At 42.0% G+C, this 21,150-nt stretch overlaps 1 protein-coding gene across 6 annotated transcripts in view; it reads left to right on the top strand.

Moving 5' to 3' along the window:
* The window catches only part of nhsa (Nance-Horan syndrome a (congenital cataracts and dental anomalies)), a 101,213-nt gene extending 87,737 nt beyond the window's left edge, over positions 1–13,476 (top strand). For 5 of the 6 annotated variants that reach the window (XM_074667982.1, XM_074667981.1, XM_074667983.1 and 2 more), the window contains 5 exons: positions 48–240; positions 2,740–2,871; positions 3,912–6,683; positions 8,183–8,306; positions 8,684–13,476. In XM_074667982.1, coding sequence (XP_074524083.1) covers positions 48–240; positions 2,740–2,871; positions 3,912–6,683; positions 8,183–8,306; positions 8,684–9,314 — 3,852 coding nt within the window. In that variant the 3' untranslated portion in view covers positions 9,315–13,476. Of the gene's footprint in view, positions 1–47; positions 241–2,040; positions 2,387–2,739; positions 2,872–3,911; positions 6,684–8,182; positions 8,307–8,683 lie in introns of those variants that run through there. The other variant, XM_074667987.1, reaches the window with a different exon arrangement.
* Positions 13,477–21,150: the final 7,674 nt, after the last annotated feature.

Genomic DNA, 21,150 nt, shown 5'->3' with positions numbered 1-21,150 from the left:
CCAGCTTACCTTAACAACCTAACCATGCAAATATCCATCTGTTGCAGGCTGTGCCCCCTGACCCCGACACTGACGGGGTGGCTCTAGGTCACCGGTCTAAGTTTCCCATCCTTAACATCCCCTCCACCCTGGACAAGCAGACTAACTGGTCTAAAGCTCTGCCGCTGCCCACCCCTGAGGAGAGAATGAAAAGCAGCTCACAAGTCATCAACTCATGTGTCATCCCCATTAATGTGACCGGTAAATTAAAACTTCATGTTTTATGTCTGAATCTGTTTGTTGTCACAGGACAGGAATGTCTCTGAAACTTCTTTTTAGGGAGATGTTTTAACTATGTGTCCTGTGCTATGCTAGCGCGCTCAGCTCCTCTTCTTCTGAAAGGAAAGTTTGACACTTTTGGACATACAGTAATTTTTCTTGTCCTTACACTCAGACACAAGGCTCAAAATAGCTTTTGTTTCTATGTTCTGTTTATCGCCACAGCGGGGGACGAAATGAGTCTGAGAAAGCTCTGAAAACCAGAAGAACAGCTAACACAGCATCATCCAAAAGGCATTAAACAAGCAACTGTTAAAAACTTAGTGCATGTGCAAAATTGTGCAGTTCCTTGATTGTCCACTTAAGGCAGACTTCAAAAGCAAAGGAAACCCAACTAGTGACCATATTAAAATGCCTGTTTTTCCAGCCAGATATAGCATACTTACAGTAAGATATAAATCATGGTTTCGGTCTGTTGTAGATTTCTATATTTGCAACAACTGTACAGGATGTTTTCATCAAATTAAAGGGATTTTTGTTATTTGTTAGCGAAACACAACACTTAAACTGGGCTCCTCCTCCTTGGCTCAGTGCCAGCAGCAGCGCACACCCACAGCCTCCGACTACAGTTACATGAACAAAGTCACTAGCCCGGCAACTGCTTGTAGCATCATGTTTCTACTTGGGAGTGATGCTAGAGCCGTGCACCTGACTTGGCATGTTAGCACAAGCTATTAACAGGTATTTGGCGCATACCTGCTCAGCAGAAAACCAACTCACAATGCTCTTTGTCCCATGCTGCTCGCCAAGTGCCAGAAAGCGAGTGAAAGTCAAGCCAAGTTTCAACCTTGTTTGGTTTCACCTTTCTTCTTCCGTGCTACATCCACTATTGTAGCCACTTAAGATAAAGATATAAAAACAAAAACATAAAGATTAAGGCAGAGGAGGTGTTGAGGCAGACACAGATGCTAACACACATGAAAATAGGCTCATAGGAGAAGATTGAGCAGGATTATTCCTGTAGTTGACATTTTATTTTTTGGGAAAATCCTGCAGACTCTACCTTTAAGGCTAAGAGTTACACATGATGCTACAGCTGTTTGCCAATCATGCCCTATGACAAAGACCTGGACAGTGTATAGAGTTGTCGGAAAGAGACAGAAAAAAATTGAGAAAACATAAGACTACATTTTATTGAGTCTATGGTAGAAAAAAATATGAAATAAATTAAAACTGCTAGCACATTTTAAGTTATCGGGTAAAACACAAAGCACAACTCCACCTGCTGCATGATTCTAATAAAGTCAGTACAATCTTTGAGCCACAAAGTCACTGGGGAAGCTTTAGATGTCATTTTGTGAGTTATGTTGATGTAATTTTGTGCTTTTTGTAAATGCACCAAACCCAAAGTGTAGAACAACTTTAAGTATTGTGTCAAACTTAAACTGAAATTTTTGATCAGGCATATTTTTGAACCAAGCCTAGCTATCCTCCTCCAGTCTTTATGCTAAGCTAAGCTAAGTTAAGTAACCATAGTTTGATATTTGGTGTAAGAGCCTCAAGAAGTTGCTTCTCAAACTTGTTTTTCAAGACTTTCTGTGGCTGAAGAGATTCAAAACAAGTTCCTGTCTGCACACACTGTCCTCTTCATTAGTACTATACAACTATTGTGTTCTTAATGTTATAATAGTCCTGTTTTACAAGAAGTTTGGAAATCCTGCTGTTAATTATGAACCGTCATAATCATCAAAGGCCATGATGCCCCCAAAGGGAACTACTCTCAATGTGCAAGTCATGCTTTGTGCAGCGTTCACTGTCTTTCTCATGCTTCAGCTCATTGCTTTGTGCATGTGATTTGGATGCGAGCGGCTGTGACACGAATGCTAATTACTTCTGTCCAAAGTGTTGAAAAGGCCGACATGATGTTATTTACTCCTGTCTGGCTCTGAAGAGGAGTTTAACGCCAACACCGGCTGAGTCAGAGACAGTTTAGGGAGGGAAAAAATGTACATTGTAAGCACAGTCCAGGGATTGCCATGTTGCTGAAAGGCCTGACCTGCTATCACATGATAGTCATAACGTATGGAGGAGGGGGCAGCCGAAAAACAACAGGAAACAACAAAACTGAGTCAGAAAGACGAGTGTTTGATTAGTTTGTAAAGCCATCAAATGTTTGCTGTTTTTCTGTTTGCAGGTTTTGTTTTCGGGTCAAACAATGTTAACCCTCTTCTCTGCATTTCATAATCTAACAGCTTAGATAATACAGCAAGTATTAAATAACTCCACAGTTTTAATCCCAGTTTGTATAACCATCTGTCCTGTTCTGACTGCTGTTTTTTAAATATAGTACAGCTGAGTGTGTGTGTGTGTGTGTGTGTCAGTGGTCTCTCTTTATTGTATTAGACACTCAGAGAGTTAAAGAAGGAATCGCTGCCGCTGCCTCGAAACAAAGATTCCTCACATGTCCCCTCTCTGTTTCAGGAATCGGCTTTGACAGAGAAGCTAGTGTGCGCTGCTCCCTGGTCCACTCGCAGTCCGTGCTGCAGAGGAGAAGGAAGCTGAGGAGACGGAGGACGGTTGCAGGAGTTCCCAGACAGGTGCAGCAAGATTTAGGTATGTAGCTTCTTTGTTATGACTTCTTACAGTTTACGGTGGTTTGTCACGAGAGCTGTAACAGGAAGCTGTCCGTTGAATGAGGTGTCAAAAACTTATCCAGACCCTTTAACTGCAGAGGGAAAGTGTAAAATATGTGAGTGTGAAGAAGAAAGACATCACTGGTAAAAGGAGGAATATTTTTAGCGCCAGTTTGTTCTGGTCTAAAGATATTTTTAAGGCATTTTAAGCTTTTTATGAGAGGACGGGAGTAGAAGATGAAAGAAAATGTGAGGAGAGAAAGAGATGAGGGATCAGATGAGGACAAAAGTTCTGAGCTGGACTGCAGAGGTCCTAAAATTCCCAGACAAAGAGGGCAGCATGCTTCAGAGATTTACAGTATCAACCAATTAATTAAGATCATCAGAACAACAAATATTTCCATCATTGTTTTATTATTTTAAAAGTTTTCAAGCAAAAACATCTTCGGATGAAGAGTGTCTTCTCTTCTTTCTTTAATGACACTAAATCAGGTGTTTTGGGCAGGTGCAGTTTACACTCAGGAGAAATATGATAAGTATTGTACCCCTGTGACAGAAATAGTGAAATTCAGCCAATTTTTACTGTTGTCTAACATATTTTTCAAATCCCAGCAAAGAAAGAAAAAATTAATACATTTGAGTTAAGCAATACCTGAATGAAAAAGAGAAATCTAATAAAAAATTTTAAAAAAAAATCCTTAAGAAATCAGCAAACCAAACATTCAACAACAGCAGGAAAAACCCCCTGAACAGTAGAGAACGTTAATAATTGAAGGATTGATGTTCCCAGGGTTTCTCTTACAACAGCAGTTTGAAGATGTGGGGGTGTGCCTGTGTGGTTGATGATTGTTTTGGCGTTGTCTGTGTTGAAAACTTGCAAAATTTCACTAAATGTCGTTGGTTTCTCCAAAATTTCCTCCCCCAGTTTTAGAAAAACACAATGTCAGCACTGTGAAGTGTCTCCTTTCAGTTTTTTCTATCGCTGCATCATAGTTTGTTTTGTGTCTTCTCTCCTCACAGACTCTGACGACTCTCCTGGTTCCAGAGAGCGCACAGTGATCGTCCACACAAGTCCCGACATCACTCCCTCCCGTGACGAGCTGTCCAGCCACCTCAGCACTAGAGACTCCGGCTGTCAGACTGAAGACTTTCTGATCTCAGGAGCACCATCTCGCAGGAGGATCAGGGCCCAGAGAGGACAGGGAGTCTCTCTGTCCCTGTCCCACTCTGCAGGAAACATCTCCTGTCTGCCGGACGGCGCTGACGCCATGTTCACCGCCTCTTTGGGTGCTCGACTGCGCTCCCGGAGTCTGCCCCGAGACGGGAACCGGGTGATAGACAACGGGCATCGGGACAGCGAGGATGAGGGGGAGCTCTCCCCGTTTGACGCTGAGGACTTCCTGCCAGGACATGGAGAGCTGATTCTGAAAGACGAAGAGGAGAGCACGGACGACCAGGCTATGACTGAACACACGCTGGCTTTGAAGTACAAGCAGCTGTCGGAGAGTCCGGAGCGAGGCTGGATGGAGAGGACCAGGTCCCAGCTGCCCAGGAAGTCAGACATGGGCAGCTGTGAGATCTCGTCCAGCTCGGACACCTTCAGCAGTCCTGTCCACTCCGTCTCTGCAGCTGGGGTGATGCTGGGAGGCCAGATGGACCACAAAGACGACCATCAGTCCTCAAGTGGGAACTGGAGCGGGAGCAGCTCCACCTGCCCCTCTCAGACCTCAGAAACCATCCCCCCTGCCGCTTCCCCTCCTCTGACCGGCTCCTCACACTGTGACTCTGAGCTCTCGCTAAACGCTGCCAACCACAACAATGAAGAGCACACCAGCTTCATGCTGGACCACTACCCGGGCCTGCGCACCCAGAGGACCGGCTCCTTCTCCTCCACGGCGATGGACATCCTAGAGGAGGCAGGGGGAAGCACACCTATCGAAGGAGGCTGGAGTTACTCCCTCCCAGATCCCCCACACCCACAGGACTTCAGCCCTGAGCCAAGCAGGGAGGCGGAAAGCAGCTTGGGATGTCCGAGCTACACCAGCATGGCCACCTGTGAGAGCAGCTTCTCCGACAAACCCCCGTCAGAGAAAGCAGACACGGTCTCACACTACTCTGTGGACACTGAAGGCTACTACACATCCATGCACTTTGACTGTGGACTGAAAGGCAGCAGGAGCTTCACCTACAGCTACGCAGCCCCGGGCTCCGACTGCAGCCTGTCAGACATGACTCTGGGCAGACGCTGCCTCTCCTTACGGAAACCAAAGGCCAAGCCGTGTCCACCCAAGAGGAGCTCATCATTGAGGAAGTTGTGCAGTGAGGGAAACACCCCTGACAAAAAGGAACCAAAGATTTCATGCGGGCAGCAGCCGCCTCTGTCCTCCAAGGAGAGGAACCTGCAGCTGCTCCTGTCTGCCTCTCCAGGTCGTCTGGAAAACTCTTCACTCATCAGGGAGCCTTTGGTGGTCTGGGGTGTCGAGGGCTCAGCTGATCTGCCAGACTTAGGCGTGTTCAGCTCCACAGATGCACATTCGTTTAAAGATGATGGAGTCGTACAGTCAGACTATGCGGATCTGTGGCTTCTGAATGATCTCAAATCCAGCGACCCGTACAGATCTCTGTCCAACTCCAGCACAGCGACAGGCACTACAGTCATTGAGTGCATCAAGTCACAGGAGAGCTCTGAATCCCAGACCTCCCAGTCTGGCTCCAGAGCCACCACCCCGTCTCTTCCATCAGTGGAGGGAGACTTCAAGCTGACATCTCCAGAGAAGCTGGCCGGCCTGGCCAGCCCCTCCAGTGGATACTCCAGTCAGTCAGAAACCCCCACCTCCTCATTCCCCTCCGCCTTCTTCCCTGGACCGCTCTCCCCCTCCAGTGGGAAGAGGAAGCCCAAAGTCCCGGAGAGGAAGTCCTCACTTTCCACGCTGTCGCTGCAGTCGGCCTCCTCGAAGAGAGACCTGGAGCTGCCCATCATCCCGCCCCCCCACCTCGATTTAAGTGCCCTTCCTAGTGACACAAAGCCGCTTCAGATCATCCAGCAGAACAGACAAATATCCTCTCTGGCAGAGAAACCTGTGGCACCGCAGAGCTCTGAGGTCTTTAACGCTCATTCCATGTCCATCACCCCCTCAGTGCTGAGCGCCGTGCAGCTCCGATCCATCGGCAGGGAACATGAAGGAAGACACGAGGACAAAACCAGAGTGAAATGTCCCACTGTGAACTCAACAAACACACTCTCCTGTAGCAAATCCATCCAGCTCAGAAGTCCTCTGTTAAACCACCAACACCACACGGCATCAAAGGGCTTCTGTGAATCTGTGTTTACCTCAAACGAAGAGCTTGAAAATGGAGAAGCAGCATGTCAGAGCGAGACGAGAGCGGATAGTAAGGCGTCTTTAGAAAGTCATACAGCTTTCAGACTGCAGGCAGAGCTGTCAGCAGACCTCTCAGCGAGAACAAGCGGTCAGGAAGGAGAAACATACGAGGAGACAGAGGAAACGCAAGTTAGCAGCTCTCAGACTGTGCAAAGAACTCAAGAGGAAGAAGAAGAAGAAGAGTTGTGTGAGGTAGATCCAGGTCCTGACCTGTCTGTACAGCACAGTTCAACCAACAGTCTGGAGAAAGTGGCTGAGGCCGAGAGCCAATCAGAGACGCTTCTGGAGGGTTCAGTCAGCGATGAGAGCAGCTCAGCGCTGGAGTTTGAGTCCTCAGGTGTTTCAGCTGAAAGTGCCTCTCCGGACGAGAAGGAGGAGTCCAGAGCAGAGTCAGAGGAGAGCTGCAGGAAAGGTACCATGTCAGACTTTGGGTTTAACTCTGTTATTTTTACCATTACTGTGCATCAAGCTAAGGGTTAGTTTAAAGCTGACAAACAGCCCCTTCTGAGGCTCTTACAGAGATACGGAACTGGATCTCATCAAAGATATCTGCACATGTGCGTGTGTTTGCATGTAACGTTGATAGAAGTGTAAAATGTTTGGAGGCAAAGCTCCTGAAAACTTGGCTCAAGCCTTGAGAGGCTGCTCAGAGCAGTGCTGCTTGTGCTCTTTCTCTGTTTTGGTGTTTCTGGCAGTTCACCACCATCTTTCCCCGCTGCTTTTCCTCCTGAAAACTCCTCCTCCTCCTCCTCTTTCTCCTGCTGCTGTACCAAAGCTCCGGTGTCAGCAGTGTAACCACAAACACTTCCCTGTAACTACCAGCTTCTACTCCAGACACAAAGAAAGCTCAGCTGAGCAGTTAGCTCACTGCAACAAGTAAAAAATCAGGAAAATCAGTAAAACTTGACGTTTCTGAGGCACTGACAGTCTGAAAATACTTTACCCTCAATCAAGTTTCAACAAACTAACATAGTTAAAGGTGCTGTGAGGAGTTTTTAAGTGATCTTTAAAAAGTCTCCCTTCTTTGATCGAGTTGAGCAGGACCGGATTGATTTACGGCACATCAAAGTTTCTATGACAATAACGTGTTTTTCTCTGCTGAAAACGATTTCTGTGATAAATTCTGTAGTGATGGTGGACTCATGAGCTGAACTGTCAGACAGAAAAAGGACAGAAGAGCAGAAGAAAACTAAACAGGAGAGTGGTAGAGCACAAGCTAAAGGCTAAAACACGAGTTTAGCTGTTTGTGATAATGTCCGTTTCAACCCACAGTCAGCAGTTATTCTGCAGTGGTCTGTTCAAACTTGAGAGTCTATCAATAAAATGAAGAGTTACGTTATCTCTGCTTGGTAGATGACTGACAGGACATAACCATGATTTCCTAACGTTACACATTATAGATACATCTTGAAGCACCAGGCTTCCATTAGCACTGAATACAGCTGCTACTGGCAGCTTTGTATACGACTTTGTATACAAACTTACTAAGTTTGCTCGTTGTCAAATTTCAAATGACCATTGATAAATACCTTACCTTGGGGCGTTGTATCCAGTAAAATGTTGTTGTGAGCACGAAAACTTTGTTCCAGTACGATCTTTAATTCCAAATCAAACACATGACTCGTCAAAAGTCACATCTTCACTACAGTGTGGGTGAGACTCCAGGGCAAAAGGTGGCGCTGCAGTCCAATTAAAACAGACCCTCCTTAGCACATTGAAGTTATAAAGTTACACAATAGTGATTTTACATTTGAGGCCTTTTCTCCTAAAACACTCACTCAGAAAAGTGTGATCATGAAAAGAAGCTTTGAGTTTATTTTCTGTAACAGTACATCTTTTGAATGGTTGTTACTGTGTTTGCAGGAAATAACACCAGCAGGATGTTCACTGTCGACTGTTTTCTGTTCACAGACTCTGCTCCCTCTGATACTTCAGCGTCTCCTCCAGGTGATGAGTCCAAACCAGAGGACGACAGTGTGTTCCTCTCCCCAACAAAAAGCAGGACCACAGAGGATTTGTTCGCTATGATTCACAGGTAAGAAGCTCCGACAATGACCTCAGCGTTACGTTTACAGTCTTCAAGTCAGAATTCAGAAATGTGTTACAATGTTCTCTTTGGTTGACACAGTTTATTAAGGCTCCAGCAGTTAGTTTGAGAAGTGGTGTTAATTCTCAACCATTTTAAACACTAAAGTCACATGATTTTATAAATGAATTTATCAATCAAGATCAGCAAATGCTGTGCTCAGGGAGAGGAAATCTCTGTATTTGTTTTTTTTTAAAGTCGTCCAAGGGTTTTGTACAGAGCACTTTTTCTGATCGAAATAAAAGAAAGTGCTTCAGCAGAAAGATTTACCTCTGTTAGGGTCCTTCTACCAGGTTTCCTCTTAACCTGTGTTTCTTCTTCTTCAGGTCCAAGAGGAAAGTGTTGGGCAGGAAGGACTCCACAGAGTTAGGAGTGAGGAGTCGCCTCTGTGCTGCATCCGGGACCACACCACCCAGCAGCACTGTAAGCTCCCCGGTCTCCCTGGTGTCCCCTTTACCAGCTATGACCCCACCAAGCTCACAGAGAGCCACCGGCTCCATCTACAGGAACGCAAAGAAATCCAGCACCTCCAACGAGGAGTTCAAGCTGCTGCTGCTCAAGAAGGGCAGCCGATCGGACTCCAGTTACCGCATGTCGGCTACAGAGATCCTCAAGAGCCCCATCACTCCCAAATCTCCAGCAGAGTCTCTCACAGACTCCCCAAGGCAGCCTGAAGACCCCACCTCCCCTCTGCAACAGCAACAGAATCCATCAGGACCAGATCAGATTTCCAGCCCGTATCCCAAAGCCAACGCTGATGCCTTCTCCCCAAAATCCTTTTTGGTGTCCTCAGCGTCCAGGCAGGGTCGCTCCAGAATCCCACCGCCCTCTAACAGCAGCCGCTACGGCATGAGAGGGCGAGTTTTCTCTGCGCCCATGCAGGCGATCTCTGAGGGCGAGACGGAGAACTCCGACGGGAGTCCTCATGACGACCGCTCGTCACAGGGCTCCACGTAGGAAACATACAGGACGGTGTGAAATGATTTAAGTTTACAGATGAAACAAATGGACCAGACTGATTTATCATACACATGGGAGTTTGTGATGGCGGGTTAAATGTGGTTCACAGATTATATAAATATATAAAACAAAAACATAGATGGATGGAGTCAGAGGAGTGCTTTTAAACAAATGAATCTGGAAGAGTCAGAAAAGAGAGTATGAGAGCAAAAGGAGGAGGGTGTGAGGTTTGGTGACGATTTATTGTACAGAATGAATGAATTATAATATATTTTTAAAACTCAAGAGGAATAAAGACTAACTCATACACACTTAAAAAAGTAGATAAATATCTTTTCTGGATTTATAAAATGAATAATGTGAAAATCAATGAAACAGATCTAACAATATGTTTGAAGTGATTTATCTTTATTTCCTCATCCTTTTACAGATTTATTCGTTAACACTCCTGTGACTTCGTACAGATGTAGTAACTGTGGCTGAGTTTCATAGCTGTTTTTCTTTTTTTTTCACCCATTTTCAACAAGTTTTATAGACACAGTATTTCACAGGTATATTTATAAAATGAACACTTAGTGGTTGAAACCGGGAACACTTTTATTTGATCTCACTGAAAGAAAACAAAAAGCTCCAACTCCTCACTTCTTCTCCACTTAGCAAAATCTTAACTCAGTGCTGCAGGATTCACCTTCAGATTTGTAAGAATTCTCACTTTTTAACACTTTATCATCAAGTGAAACGATAGAAAATCAAGCTGCTTGTATTCTGTGAATACCTATGCATTGAGACACAACTTTACATTTCTATGAAGCAGATCATGAAGTCTCAAAGCATCACTTTATAGAGATGATTGTTTATTTAAATGGATCCTTTTTAAAAGCATGTTGTAAATCCATCACAGAAAGATTATTAGTACATTTATAGAGTTCACACGCAATAATGATGAGGAGGTAAAAAAAACACCTACCTGACAATCTAAGCAGGTTAAAGCGAGCAGGTTTAAACTATGGGAGATGAAAAAGTGTACAAAAAGTGTGAGGTTGTGGAAACGGAGAGCTATAAAAGAACAAGGAGGTCATTTTTGAAAAACATTATTATTAGAGCCCAACTGATATTTTATTATCAGAACCCTAAATCAACAGATGTTTGTGAAACAGAACGTGCAATGCAGAAAACAGTGCTCACGGTGATTCAGAAATACTGTCATTGTTTTGTTTGTTTACACAGGACTTTGTGGTTTACAGGACTCGCTGCAGAGTCTGTAGAAGAGCATCACAGCTGACCAATATGTGATGACGTAGTCCTCTGAGGGCCCCGTTTTCACCCACGATGCTTCACTCAAAAATGCAATTTAACACAGTGAAAAAAAAATCTGTGTTGACACGGAAACGCTGAGGGACTGAAAATGCTGTAGCAAGCATGCCAGGCCTGTAGGTGGCGCTGTGACTGTCGCGTCCAGAGGCCACTTTTGGTAGATCTCCACCAAAGCAGAGCTGAAACCACTGGCAAATGCTTATTTTTGAAGTGGTGCAAAAGGTGCACTTTTATTGAAACACTCGCTGTTTTCCAAACCGCCTACTACATACTACATGTGAAGACAGTATGTGGTAGGCACTGCATACTACCTACTGCTTTTGCATGTAGTATGACTGATCTGTTGGGTCTGTTTTGTAGTGTACTACTCTGGTTTCCAGGCTCGGTAGGTGGAGCTACGGGTGATATATTTATATTTTTTTGCCTTTAAATATACAAAACAATCAATGGGCATTTAGTGATTTTGCTAATTATATCACATAGAATCTTCATTCTTGATTTCTAATCTTACACCAAGAGTTATATTGTTTACTGAAAATAAATCTGAAAGGATTTTTTATTTTTTTGCAGCTGGTGGAAAAAACACTTCCATATAATCCCTGTATGGTTCAAAAAGTGAATTAGTGGTTTAAATGGGCTAATACATTTGTATAAGTCAACATCTCTTTTACGACTGGAAGTGACAAGATTTACAGGTGTTTCTTCGCATCGCTTCACTCCTGTACTGTCTAATGTCAGTGTTGTGTTGTAGTTATATTGCCAACTCATTCCAGTAGATGGCGGTAATTCACCAAAACCTGCCACTCGCAAAGACTAACAGCGTTAGTGCCGTGTATTGTGGGAAACAGTATGCCAGGTAGACTGGTCCGTTGCATGCTGAGAAATTTTCCTGGATCAGTAGGACATCCAGGGATTTTTAGTATACTGCAGATTTTGTAAGTTTTCGCATACTGACTACTACATACTGAATATCAGCCACAATAGTAGGCTAGTAGGTGGTTTGGAAAACAGCCACACTCAGCAGATCCAGCTGGATCAGCAGCACAGGCACAACACGGTAGTCCGCAACGACCGTGACAACAGTACCGTTGCACTACTGTGTGCACATGCCCAAAGCAAAGCATGACGTCAGCGCTTCCACTTTAAACTCTGGCTTGAATGCTTGTTATATATATATATATATGTGTGTGTGTGTGTGTGTGTGTGTGTGTGTGTGTGTGTGTGTGTGTGTGTGTGTGGTTTAAACAGCAACAGTGTTTCAGAAGAATTGAGCTGAAAAATTGAAAATTTTAGGTTGGCCCAAACACGTTTTCCGTGTAAACGAGTGACTGAAACAGAACAATACTTGTGTGTTTTATCCTAAATGTCGTGTAAACGGCCCCTGAGTTACTCTGCATTGACACGTTGGTGTAACAATGGAGCAGATCCAGAAAGAGAGGAGGGATTTTAATCCTGGTCTTCACGTTAATCTCAAAGATCAAATATCTGTTGGGCTCTAGTCATAATGTTCATTACTGGTTTGCTGACTTGGTGTGTTTATGAATTGTTGAAAAAGGCAAGAGGGAAGTGTTCAGTAGGATTTAAATGCCTTATTTTTACTACTACACAAAAAAGAGAGACGACAGGTGATGAAGCAGCTGCAGAAGAAGTTTCATGTTTTTGTTTGATTGTTTTTATTCTGTGTTTGACGAGAGGTAGGGTTTCATTTAGAAGCAGGTGATGACAAGTAGAAAATCTGGATTGAGAAGATGCTTGTCCTTTTTTTTTACTCCTCTTTAAAATAAAACCAGGTACAGGTTCATAGTTTCTGTGTTACACAGTTTAAAATATATATATTTTTATAACTGACACAGAACATCTCTAGATGCTCCCTTACACTAACCTGAGTATGCAATGAATTCATGATATTATTAATAAATACATGTTTTATTCAGATATGTATTGTGCTCATAAAAAAAAAATTTGAAATCTAATCTCAGACACTGATTGCAGAGACAAACATGAACTTCAATAATTAGCATCGTTAGAAGATGACATCAGCGGTTATTATAAGCTACAGTGGCTTTTTATTATCCCATAACAATATTTCACTTTTGTTATTGCAGTGATGCTGTCAACCCATAGGAGTCTTTGCAGCCATATATCCCTGTAGCTGTTCTGTAAATATTGACATAACTTTGGCCTTAATGAGACTCCGTATTAATGCATCGTCACATAACAGGGTACACTTGGTTTAATAATGTCTGTGAGCCTTGATTCCAACCCGTTCTTTCTGACTGTTTCTGTTTTGTTGCACTGATTCAGTGAAGTTTGTGAAGTTTCACGGCTCTCTCGCTGTACCTGGAGATATTTATACACATTTTTACACCGAGCTGTTTGACTTTCCTTGAATAATATTCACACTCTGAGTATGCTGTACGAGTGGACTAGATGCTTCTGCCAAAGCCTGACACACAAACACACACACACACACACACACACACACACACACACACACGTGGTTGCTGTTTTTCTTTTCCCATTTACTTGACTGAAATGTTCCTGAAACATGAAACCAACACTAGAGACGGATCAGTGTGGTACTAGATGTTTTTCATCCTCCTCTGTGTACTGTAGCCACCGACTTTGTATTTTTTTTGTACAAACATGTAAATATGATAACTTTTGTTGAGTTGTCTCTTATGTAAAAACACAAATGTTTTCAAAGTTTACATTAATTTCAAACCTTTGTATATTTTTGAGCTGTGGAACACTTTGTCTTGTATTTATTTTTTAGTAAGCATTGTGGAAATCCCATAGTAAATCCTATCAAAGCTAGCACAACGAGCTGCTTAGCAACTGTGTATAAGAAAGAAATAAATGTGACTGCTTTAGAAAATACTCTTTGGATCAGAGGTGGCGGTCATTTTTCTAATGTTTCACCATCTTCATCATTTTTTCTGCTGCCTTACAAGTTCATGAAAACTTTCATTTCTCTGCAAACTTCACTGCCAGCCTTGAGTTCACAGTTTTTATAGTCTAATTGTAAGCAGAAATCTAAGTGTAAGGTGGAATGCTGAACAGTGTAAACACAGGGAGAAGCAAACAAACTTCGACTCTGTGTACTTCTACAGTAAGGGCTGTTCAGTCAGATATATTTGAAAACTCCAAAAGAGCAGCTCAATTCAACACAGGCACCATTATAATCAGCTAACCTACCATTAGCTAAATTCTGTGGTGACATTTTTTACATTGAGAATTTTAATTTTTGGACCCTCCAGTAGGGGAAATCGGGGACAGTCATAGCTGTGGTCAGTTGTAACACTTACTCCAAACAGGAACAAGTAAGGAATCACCTGATTCACCCTGAGCAAGCAGACGTTAGTCCTTAGTCCATGTGTGAAGAAGTAGAGCCCTGAAGCAGACACAGATAAATTTGTAAGGGAAGAAAGTTTTTTTTTTTTTTTGATTATACAAAAAAAAAAAAGTAAGATCTGATTGTTAGCTTTGATTATTACCCCGCTTTTAAAGGGCAACCCTGGTTTTTTGAAACCTGGACCTTATTTTTAAGTGTGTGCATGCTCATATACTCACTCAGACTAACATCGTGCAGCTCGGAGTTCTTCAGAAGTTATTTAGTCTTCAGATGGGTCGGCCCACCTGAAGACGGTAGACGAGCTGTCTTTATGATTACTCTGGCAATGGATGAAAAAATATAGCCAAAATAAGCGATTTTGCAGAAATTATGTCCCGTGCTGAAGCTCCCTTGCCGTGGCCCCCGCTAAGTGCGGCTAAAATCGGTTGGATCTAAATAACTTCTGAAGGACTCTGACCTGCACGATGTTTGTCTGAGTGAGTATATGAGCATGCACACACCTATAAATAAGATCAAGGTGTCAAAAAACTGGAGTTGCCCTTTAAAAAACAGAAACAACCTGATCATATGATCATACACATTACAACATGACCAATACACCAAGAATATCAAAGAACTAAAACTGTTTTGTTCAGAGAAATGGTTTAAAAATTGCCATGGAGTGTTGAAAAAAACATGAAAACTTGTAGATGTTTGTGTGACATTAGTTTAACCTCGTAAAGCCTGACACATTTAAAATTAACCAGAAAACTGTAATCTTTTTGGACCTGTCTTGTGATATTTTGTACTTTTTTTCACATATTTTTCACAGATATATTTCTACATCATATTTGATAAATTGGGCAGTTTTGGCAACTTTTTATCTGCAAATATAAATTCTCTCAGTGCAGAACAAACTTATTTAAAAAAAAAACAGTTATGATTTCAATGTTATTCTTATTGCAACTTCCTGAAAATTGGGTGGGCTATTTCATGAGTGAAACCATTTTTAAAAAGGCCAAAACACAACTGTGAGCCCTGTGAGTAACAATCCTCACAGGGCTAGAATACTTTTGGTCACATATTTTACAGGTTTTGAGGAAATAATATATCATGTTGATGAGGCAGGGGTCTTTGAAACTCATGTACCAAATGAGATACGTTCAGCAATACAGGGTCAAACCGACTATGTTTGTCTATTGTTGTGACTAAGATGAAGATCAAAACGCATCTTTTGACCAATTTATGTAGAAATAAAACTAATTCCAAAGGCTCCGCATACTTTTTCTTGCGACTGTAGTAAGCAGGATCAGAGCCTTATCTTTGGCTGTAGCCAGCCTTCACCTAATGACCAAAGGTGGATACCCAGATACATCCCGACTAAAACCAAGGGGTAACATCCAGGCAACATGAAGCCTATGCGGAAGTGCTAAAAGGCTCTGTTCGTCGAGAACCCACTTGATGCTGGCTGCAGAAAGACCAGAAGTCACGTAGACACCCAGCCAAAAAAACGGACTTTTACGGCATTAAAAAGCATATTTACAGCCTGGTTCAACAAACGGCTTCAGTCTTAAAAGTTGGCTTCACCATCGCCACACAGCCATGTTAAATTCTAATATTTACCCTTTTGATTATATCCACATTTATCGATTTCCCATATCTGCATAAATGAGGGCCCGGTTGACATAACTGACAACTGAGCTATTAGCTTTTTTTGCTAGGAGGCTAGGTTACAGATCGTGTAGTTGAGCTTGAACTGTTTTCGTCATAAAAGAATCAGAAAATGTCCCGCTGTGCCTTGGAATTTACTGACAGACTGTCCAAGAAGTCGGCGCTGCAGTTTTTTCGGTGAGTAATTCATTTTCTATGTTTTTGTGTTACGTTATTGGCAGGTGTTAGCACGTATACCTGACCCAAACCGTCCGGCTAGTAGCTCTGCACCTATGCCGTAGACTGCTCACGGCCCACGGCTTATTACTTGAACCTGTTAGCCAGCTAACTCTGTAGCTTGAGGTCGCTTTCAACTGCCGATCAAGTCTCACATGCAGGCAGTGCTAATGGAAATCTATGATTGAAAAGCATACTGGCATGTGTTCGGATTTAAATGTAGAATAATTAATTTTTCGCACTTGTTAAAATTTGAAGTGCAAAGCTACAGAGTGAGATAATTCAAAGTCCACCACACAATCTGGTATTTTGACCGTCGATTTGTCTCACAAAAGATAATTTATCAACGAAGAAAACGGTCCGACTGATCGATCTGTATATTTTAAATTCCTGAAAAGTATAACGCCATAATTCAATACCTTTTATCATGAGAATCCGAGGATACATTGCTACGTGATTTACAGTCTATGGGGCTACGTTTTGTTTTAATTACACTACAATCGCCTATGAAATATTTTGCGCTGCATTTGTTAAAACTGGGGAGAGGCCATAGGAGAGGCTCTTAAAAACAGACTTAACAGTATGTACAGATAGTGTGTGCTGTGTTGGTTGGTTATTTTCTGTGCCTGCAGGTAAATCTTACGTTTCGTTTGATAGATAGACAGAGCAAAATAGATGACTGCATTGAACTCCAAGTGGGATACAATGTTAGCAGGACATCTTGGCTTACTACAATGAAGGGGACGATATCTTTTCTCTGAGTACAGCTTAACCCTCAGATGCGCAAAATATGCAAGCCAGTGCCCACAATTTTTTTTCGTTGTCTTATAATTTTCCTTAGGCCATGGGAAAAAAAGTTATTTTTTTTGTTTTTGTTTTTTTTGTTTTTTTTTTTTTCAAATATCTGATCTTTTCAAAAAAATTACAGACATGTCTACGCCAGTGAAGTACATGTGCTTAAGTATTTAGCATAAAAGGGTATGGACTGAATTTATAAATCTTTTGGTAAATCCTTGAATAATTGTTTCTTTCTATTATGCTATTCAAAACATTTTAACATATTCACACTTTCTTTTTTTTTCTTTTTTTTAACTTTGGGCAATTTATATTTCATCGAAATAAAAGTCCATGCCCTAGGCAAAATGACATAATATAGAAAGCCTGACATGCAGTTTCACCACTGGAACCATTTCATTTTGAGGAAAATGACTTCAAATTGCTGCCCACTGCTGTGACTATTGTGCATCAGTAGCAGGGTCTAACTGCATTACAAGATTCTGGTCTAACACTGTTTGTTGGAATCTCATCTCTCAACTATTGTGTGGTTACAGTAGAATTCACAATACTGTTTTGATTGCAGGAGAGATATCTTGAAGTAAGATTAAGTCTTAATTGTCAATAGACATGACGAAACAGTAAAAGAAGTAAAACAGTAAAAAACAGCAACAGCTCCAAACAAGGCACAATAATCTTTACACATACATTTCTCTTTGAGTAAAACTTCATTTATTCCACATTTAAATCATTAAACTCTTCCTGACTAAATTTAAAGCAATCTCAAAGAGAAAACTTAAAAAAAATATTTGGATCTGAACAAGGAAAGATGTGGAAAAATCAGGATGAAGGAATTATTGAAAACAAAAAAAGTTTCTCTTCTGTACACTGGATTCACAGCGTCAGACGTTTCACACATGAATCTCTTTTTTTTCTTTTTCGCTTTTTTGACCTTGTCTTATAAAAAAACATTAAACACAACTTTTTTAAGGATGAACACTAGAGGGCACCCTTCAACCAAGTCCACAGCAAGATGGTTTCTGGGTAATTTAATGCAAATTGAGTATAGATCCAAATCAGTCTCCTTTGTCCCATCCTCTCCTCTCCCTCTCTGCATATCTAATGGACTCTAGGTGTAGCTGTGTTACCATGAGAACATGTTATTTCTGCATGTATGATGTCACGGTCATGGCTGTGCTCCAGCTCCACAGACAGGGTGAACTCTCCCTGTAGCTCTGTTTCATGTCCATCGCGTTGTTGACAGACAAAACCGCCTTGTTCTCCGTGTGTGAACGTCAACTGAGCTAAAAGGTAAACAAAGCTGCGGACTGTTTTGCTCCCATCAAAGGCCACGCTGACCGTGACCTCTGACCCCAGATCACAGTGGAGTGGGTGGGTGGGGCAGAAATCAAGGGTTTGGTTCTCATGATTCAGGATGAATTACAAAGAGAGTAATGTACCAGATAAAGAGAAAAACTAGTGTTAGCTTTACAAAATAAAAGCATGCATGATTATCCCACAAGCTTTGAAGCTAGCAGACAACAGAGACTTCTTTTTATCAGTGTTTGTCTTCAGGGTTTGTGTCATTATTTACCCTCTAAAGGCAGTACAGTAGACGGTTTACAAGTCTTTAAAGCAAATGTCAGCCAGTCGTGACTTTTATCAATGTGGGAATATACAGAGAAAGAAAGACACACAGCTTTCTCTCATCAGGGACCATGATTCAGGTCTGATGAAAAGAAAGTACAGCTCAGGTAAATTAGAGGCAGGGTAGTGTTATTTTGACTTTTACAGGAGCAAAGAGGTAACTGATTTTGGAGAGTACAATGAGACTTAGACTAAGACAACTTTAATATCTCTAAAGGAGCATTTTGTGACACAACGGACAAACAAACACATTAAAAACACAGCAGCCAATAAAGACAACAACTATCTGCTGCCAGTGTGTAATCATAGTAGTCGATCAGCTCTCCTCATTGATTTTCTCACAGGTCCTCACATTTTTCCTGTTTGTTCTTATGAGGGTTTTAGAAGGAGAGGTTTATTACATTTTCCACGTTTATTCATCATCTGACCTTTCCTTTTCATGTCCGTGCTGAGAAAGGCAATGCAAATGAGGCTAATTAGTGGTGATTGATTGAGTCTCATTGTATTGCATCCAAAATTAGATTTAGAATGTGGCTGGAGAACAATCTCTCATCTTTTAAATGAGGTCGTTCTTATACAGCAGCCAAGCTTATGTGATGAACTGATTTACTCCTCTATCCTCTTGATGACAACCACTGTATTCTGAACTTAAGAGCCAGGAAAAAGACTCTCGGATGGCGTTTTGTCATTTCAGTCGTTAATATAATTACAGATGATGGTTGCTGTTCAAGTGAAGTTGCTTTCAGGTAACTTTCACTTGCTCTGTATTTGGCTTTTTATAAACTAGTGACACATAGTCCAGGACGAGGAGCGCACACCTCTGGCAATATCACTGTAGGCCTCAGTGAGGACTGGCTCCTAAACCACGATGAGGGCTTGGGTCAAAGCCTCTCAAATTAACTGCTGTACTGCCTAAGTTCACCATCTGGCCGATATATTGGGACAAGCTGCATTAGATACAATACCTTGGTATGAGTTGAATATGAATCAATAGGCATTAGTGGGATAAAAAGGTCATCTCAGCTGCATCAAGACCTGACAGGGTGTGTCTCAAATTAGTAACAACAGGCATCAAGAGGTCAATTAAATTACCCAGTGTCTCTTATCTAAAATATCCCTTTAACTCCATTTGTAAACTTATTAAATACTTTGTTTTCAAGTTTTGAAGCCCATTGTTGACATGAGCCATGATTGAAAAACTGACTCAACCTAACGTAGTTTGAATTCATATGAGGCAAAGAGCTGGGCCTTAAGCCTCTTTACAGACAGATAGAGGGTTCCTGCCAGTCATTCAAGTCAGCCATGCCGTCATATGGGAAAAACTCACAAGTAACTCTGAAATAACTTTGAGATATAAAATAATTTGTCCCCATATCCTCCTGAGACCCAACTTTTGTCTGGTGCGCATTTTTTTTTTAATTTCACCCTGTTATTTAGATTAAGTAAGACCTATGTATAATTCCTTAACTTGGTCTTTGTACGGGAAGTTAAGTTAGTTATGTTATGAGTTCGCTATTAGTTAAGTCAAGTGTTATTGTACTTAAATTTCACCAAAAGATGATGTGGGCAACGTCACTAAATGTGGCTTGTAAGTCAAAATTTAAAAAACAAAGTATCATGGGTCTGAGAGGCAGAAATGTATTGTCCACATATGTGGATGCTGGGTCTTAGGAGGATACGGTGTGTGCTGACTGTTTTTTTGTAGAGGTGTCCCAGTCCGATATTGATATCGGATATCGGTGCGATATCAGCAAAAAAACAAGTATCGGTATCGTATCGGAATGCATCTAAAATCTCCGATATAAGCAGTTTCTGTTACCCATTGGCTAATAATAAATAGGTCAGTTTTTCCTCATACCTTCTGTTGCTGATTACTGTTCTTTGTTTGAATAATATCACTTAATCAAGCCTTTTCTAACATGACAGACACACTACAAAATAAGTAATAAAAGTATGCATGTTTAATGCTGATATCGTATTGTATTAATATCGGTACTACTCAATGCTGCAGTATCGGTATTGTATCGGAAGTGAAAATGTAATATCAGGACATCCCTATTTTTTTGTACAGGACTATAAATCTACTTTCTAGCCTTGGTGTGTATGTGGTTTCCAGTGTTTCTGTTGCTAACCTCAAGTGGACTCTTGAGGAGTTGCGGTTTTTCAGCATTTCTGCATGGGCTTCATTTACGGTCAGAGGTTGCCACTTGGGTATGCTCTGGTCAGTGGGGCCTTCTAGTGGCAGTGACATGTGAAAGTCACCATTCAGCACAGGATGGGCATTTTTCAGCCCACTCGTGTCTCCTCATCTCCTCCTCCAGGTTTAATCGGAGCTGTATTTCCATATCTGAGTGATGCGGGCTGCAGACACAGAGGGGGGAGGGACTCTGAAGAGGGAACCACACCAAAGCCACCACCAGGCCACCAGGGTATATTGTGAGGCTCATTATAGTGCATTAAACAGCCTCCCTGTGGAACAATGAGAGGCCCCGGGGCCTGGAGGCAGAGCCCGAGGCTGGCCAGGACTGATACAGAGACCCAAGGGATCCTGCTCACCCGGGCCTGTCACCGCCAGACTTTCATCCCCAGCTGCCAAACTAATTCTCCTCCGCCTCTGTCATCACCCTCTCACCAGGAAATCATTCATGACTGGACTGTCTGATGTGGAAGCATAAAGAATTATTTAAGGGGATTTCAAACACATAAATCATGTTTTTATATTCCCTCTTGGTCATACCTTCTGAATTTAAGGTTTCTTGTACCTACTGTGGATTTAAAAAACATATCTTCATCTCAAATTTATGTTTTTAAGTCATCCCATTCACTGAGCTGAGGTTTTTGGAGGTCTATATGATCAGGATAGGTTCGGGTTACTTA

The sequence above is a fragment of the Halichoeres trimaculatus genome, unplaced genomic scaffold, assembly GCF_033239565.1.
Source record: "Halichoeres trimaculatus isolate MK-OKI-2021-1 unplaced genomic scaffold, fHalTri1.1 fHalTri1_scaffold_4, whole genome shotgun sequence".
NCBI classification, from domain to species: Eukaryota; Metazoa; Chordata; class Actinopteri; order Labriformes; family Labridae; genus Halichoeres; species Halichoeres trimaculatus.
The sequence above is the reverse complement of the archived record's forward strand: the minus strand, read 5'-3'. Positions and strand labels throughout refer to the sequence as shown.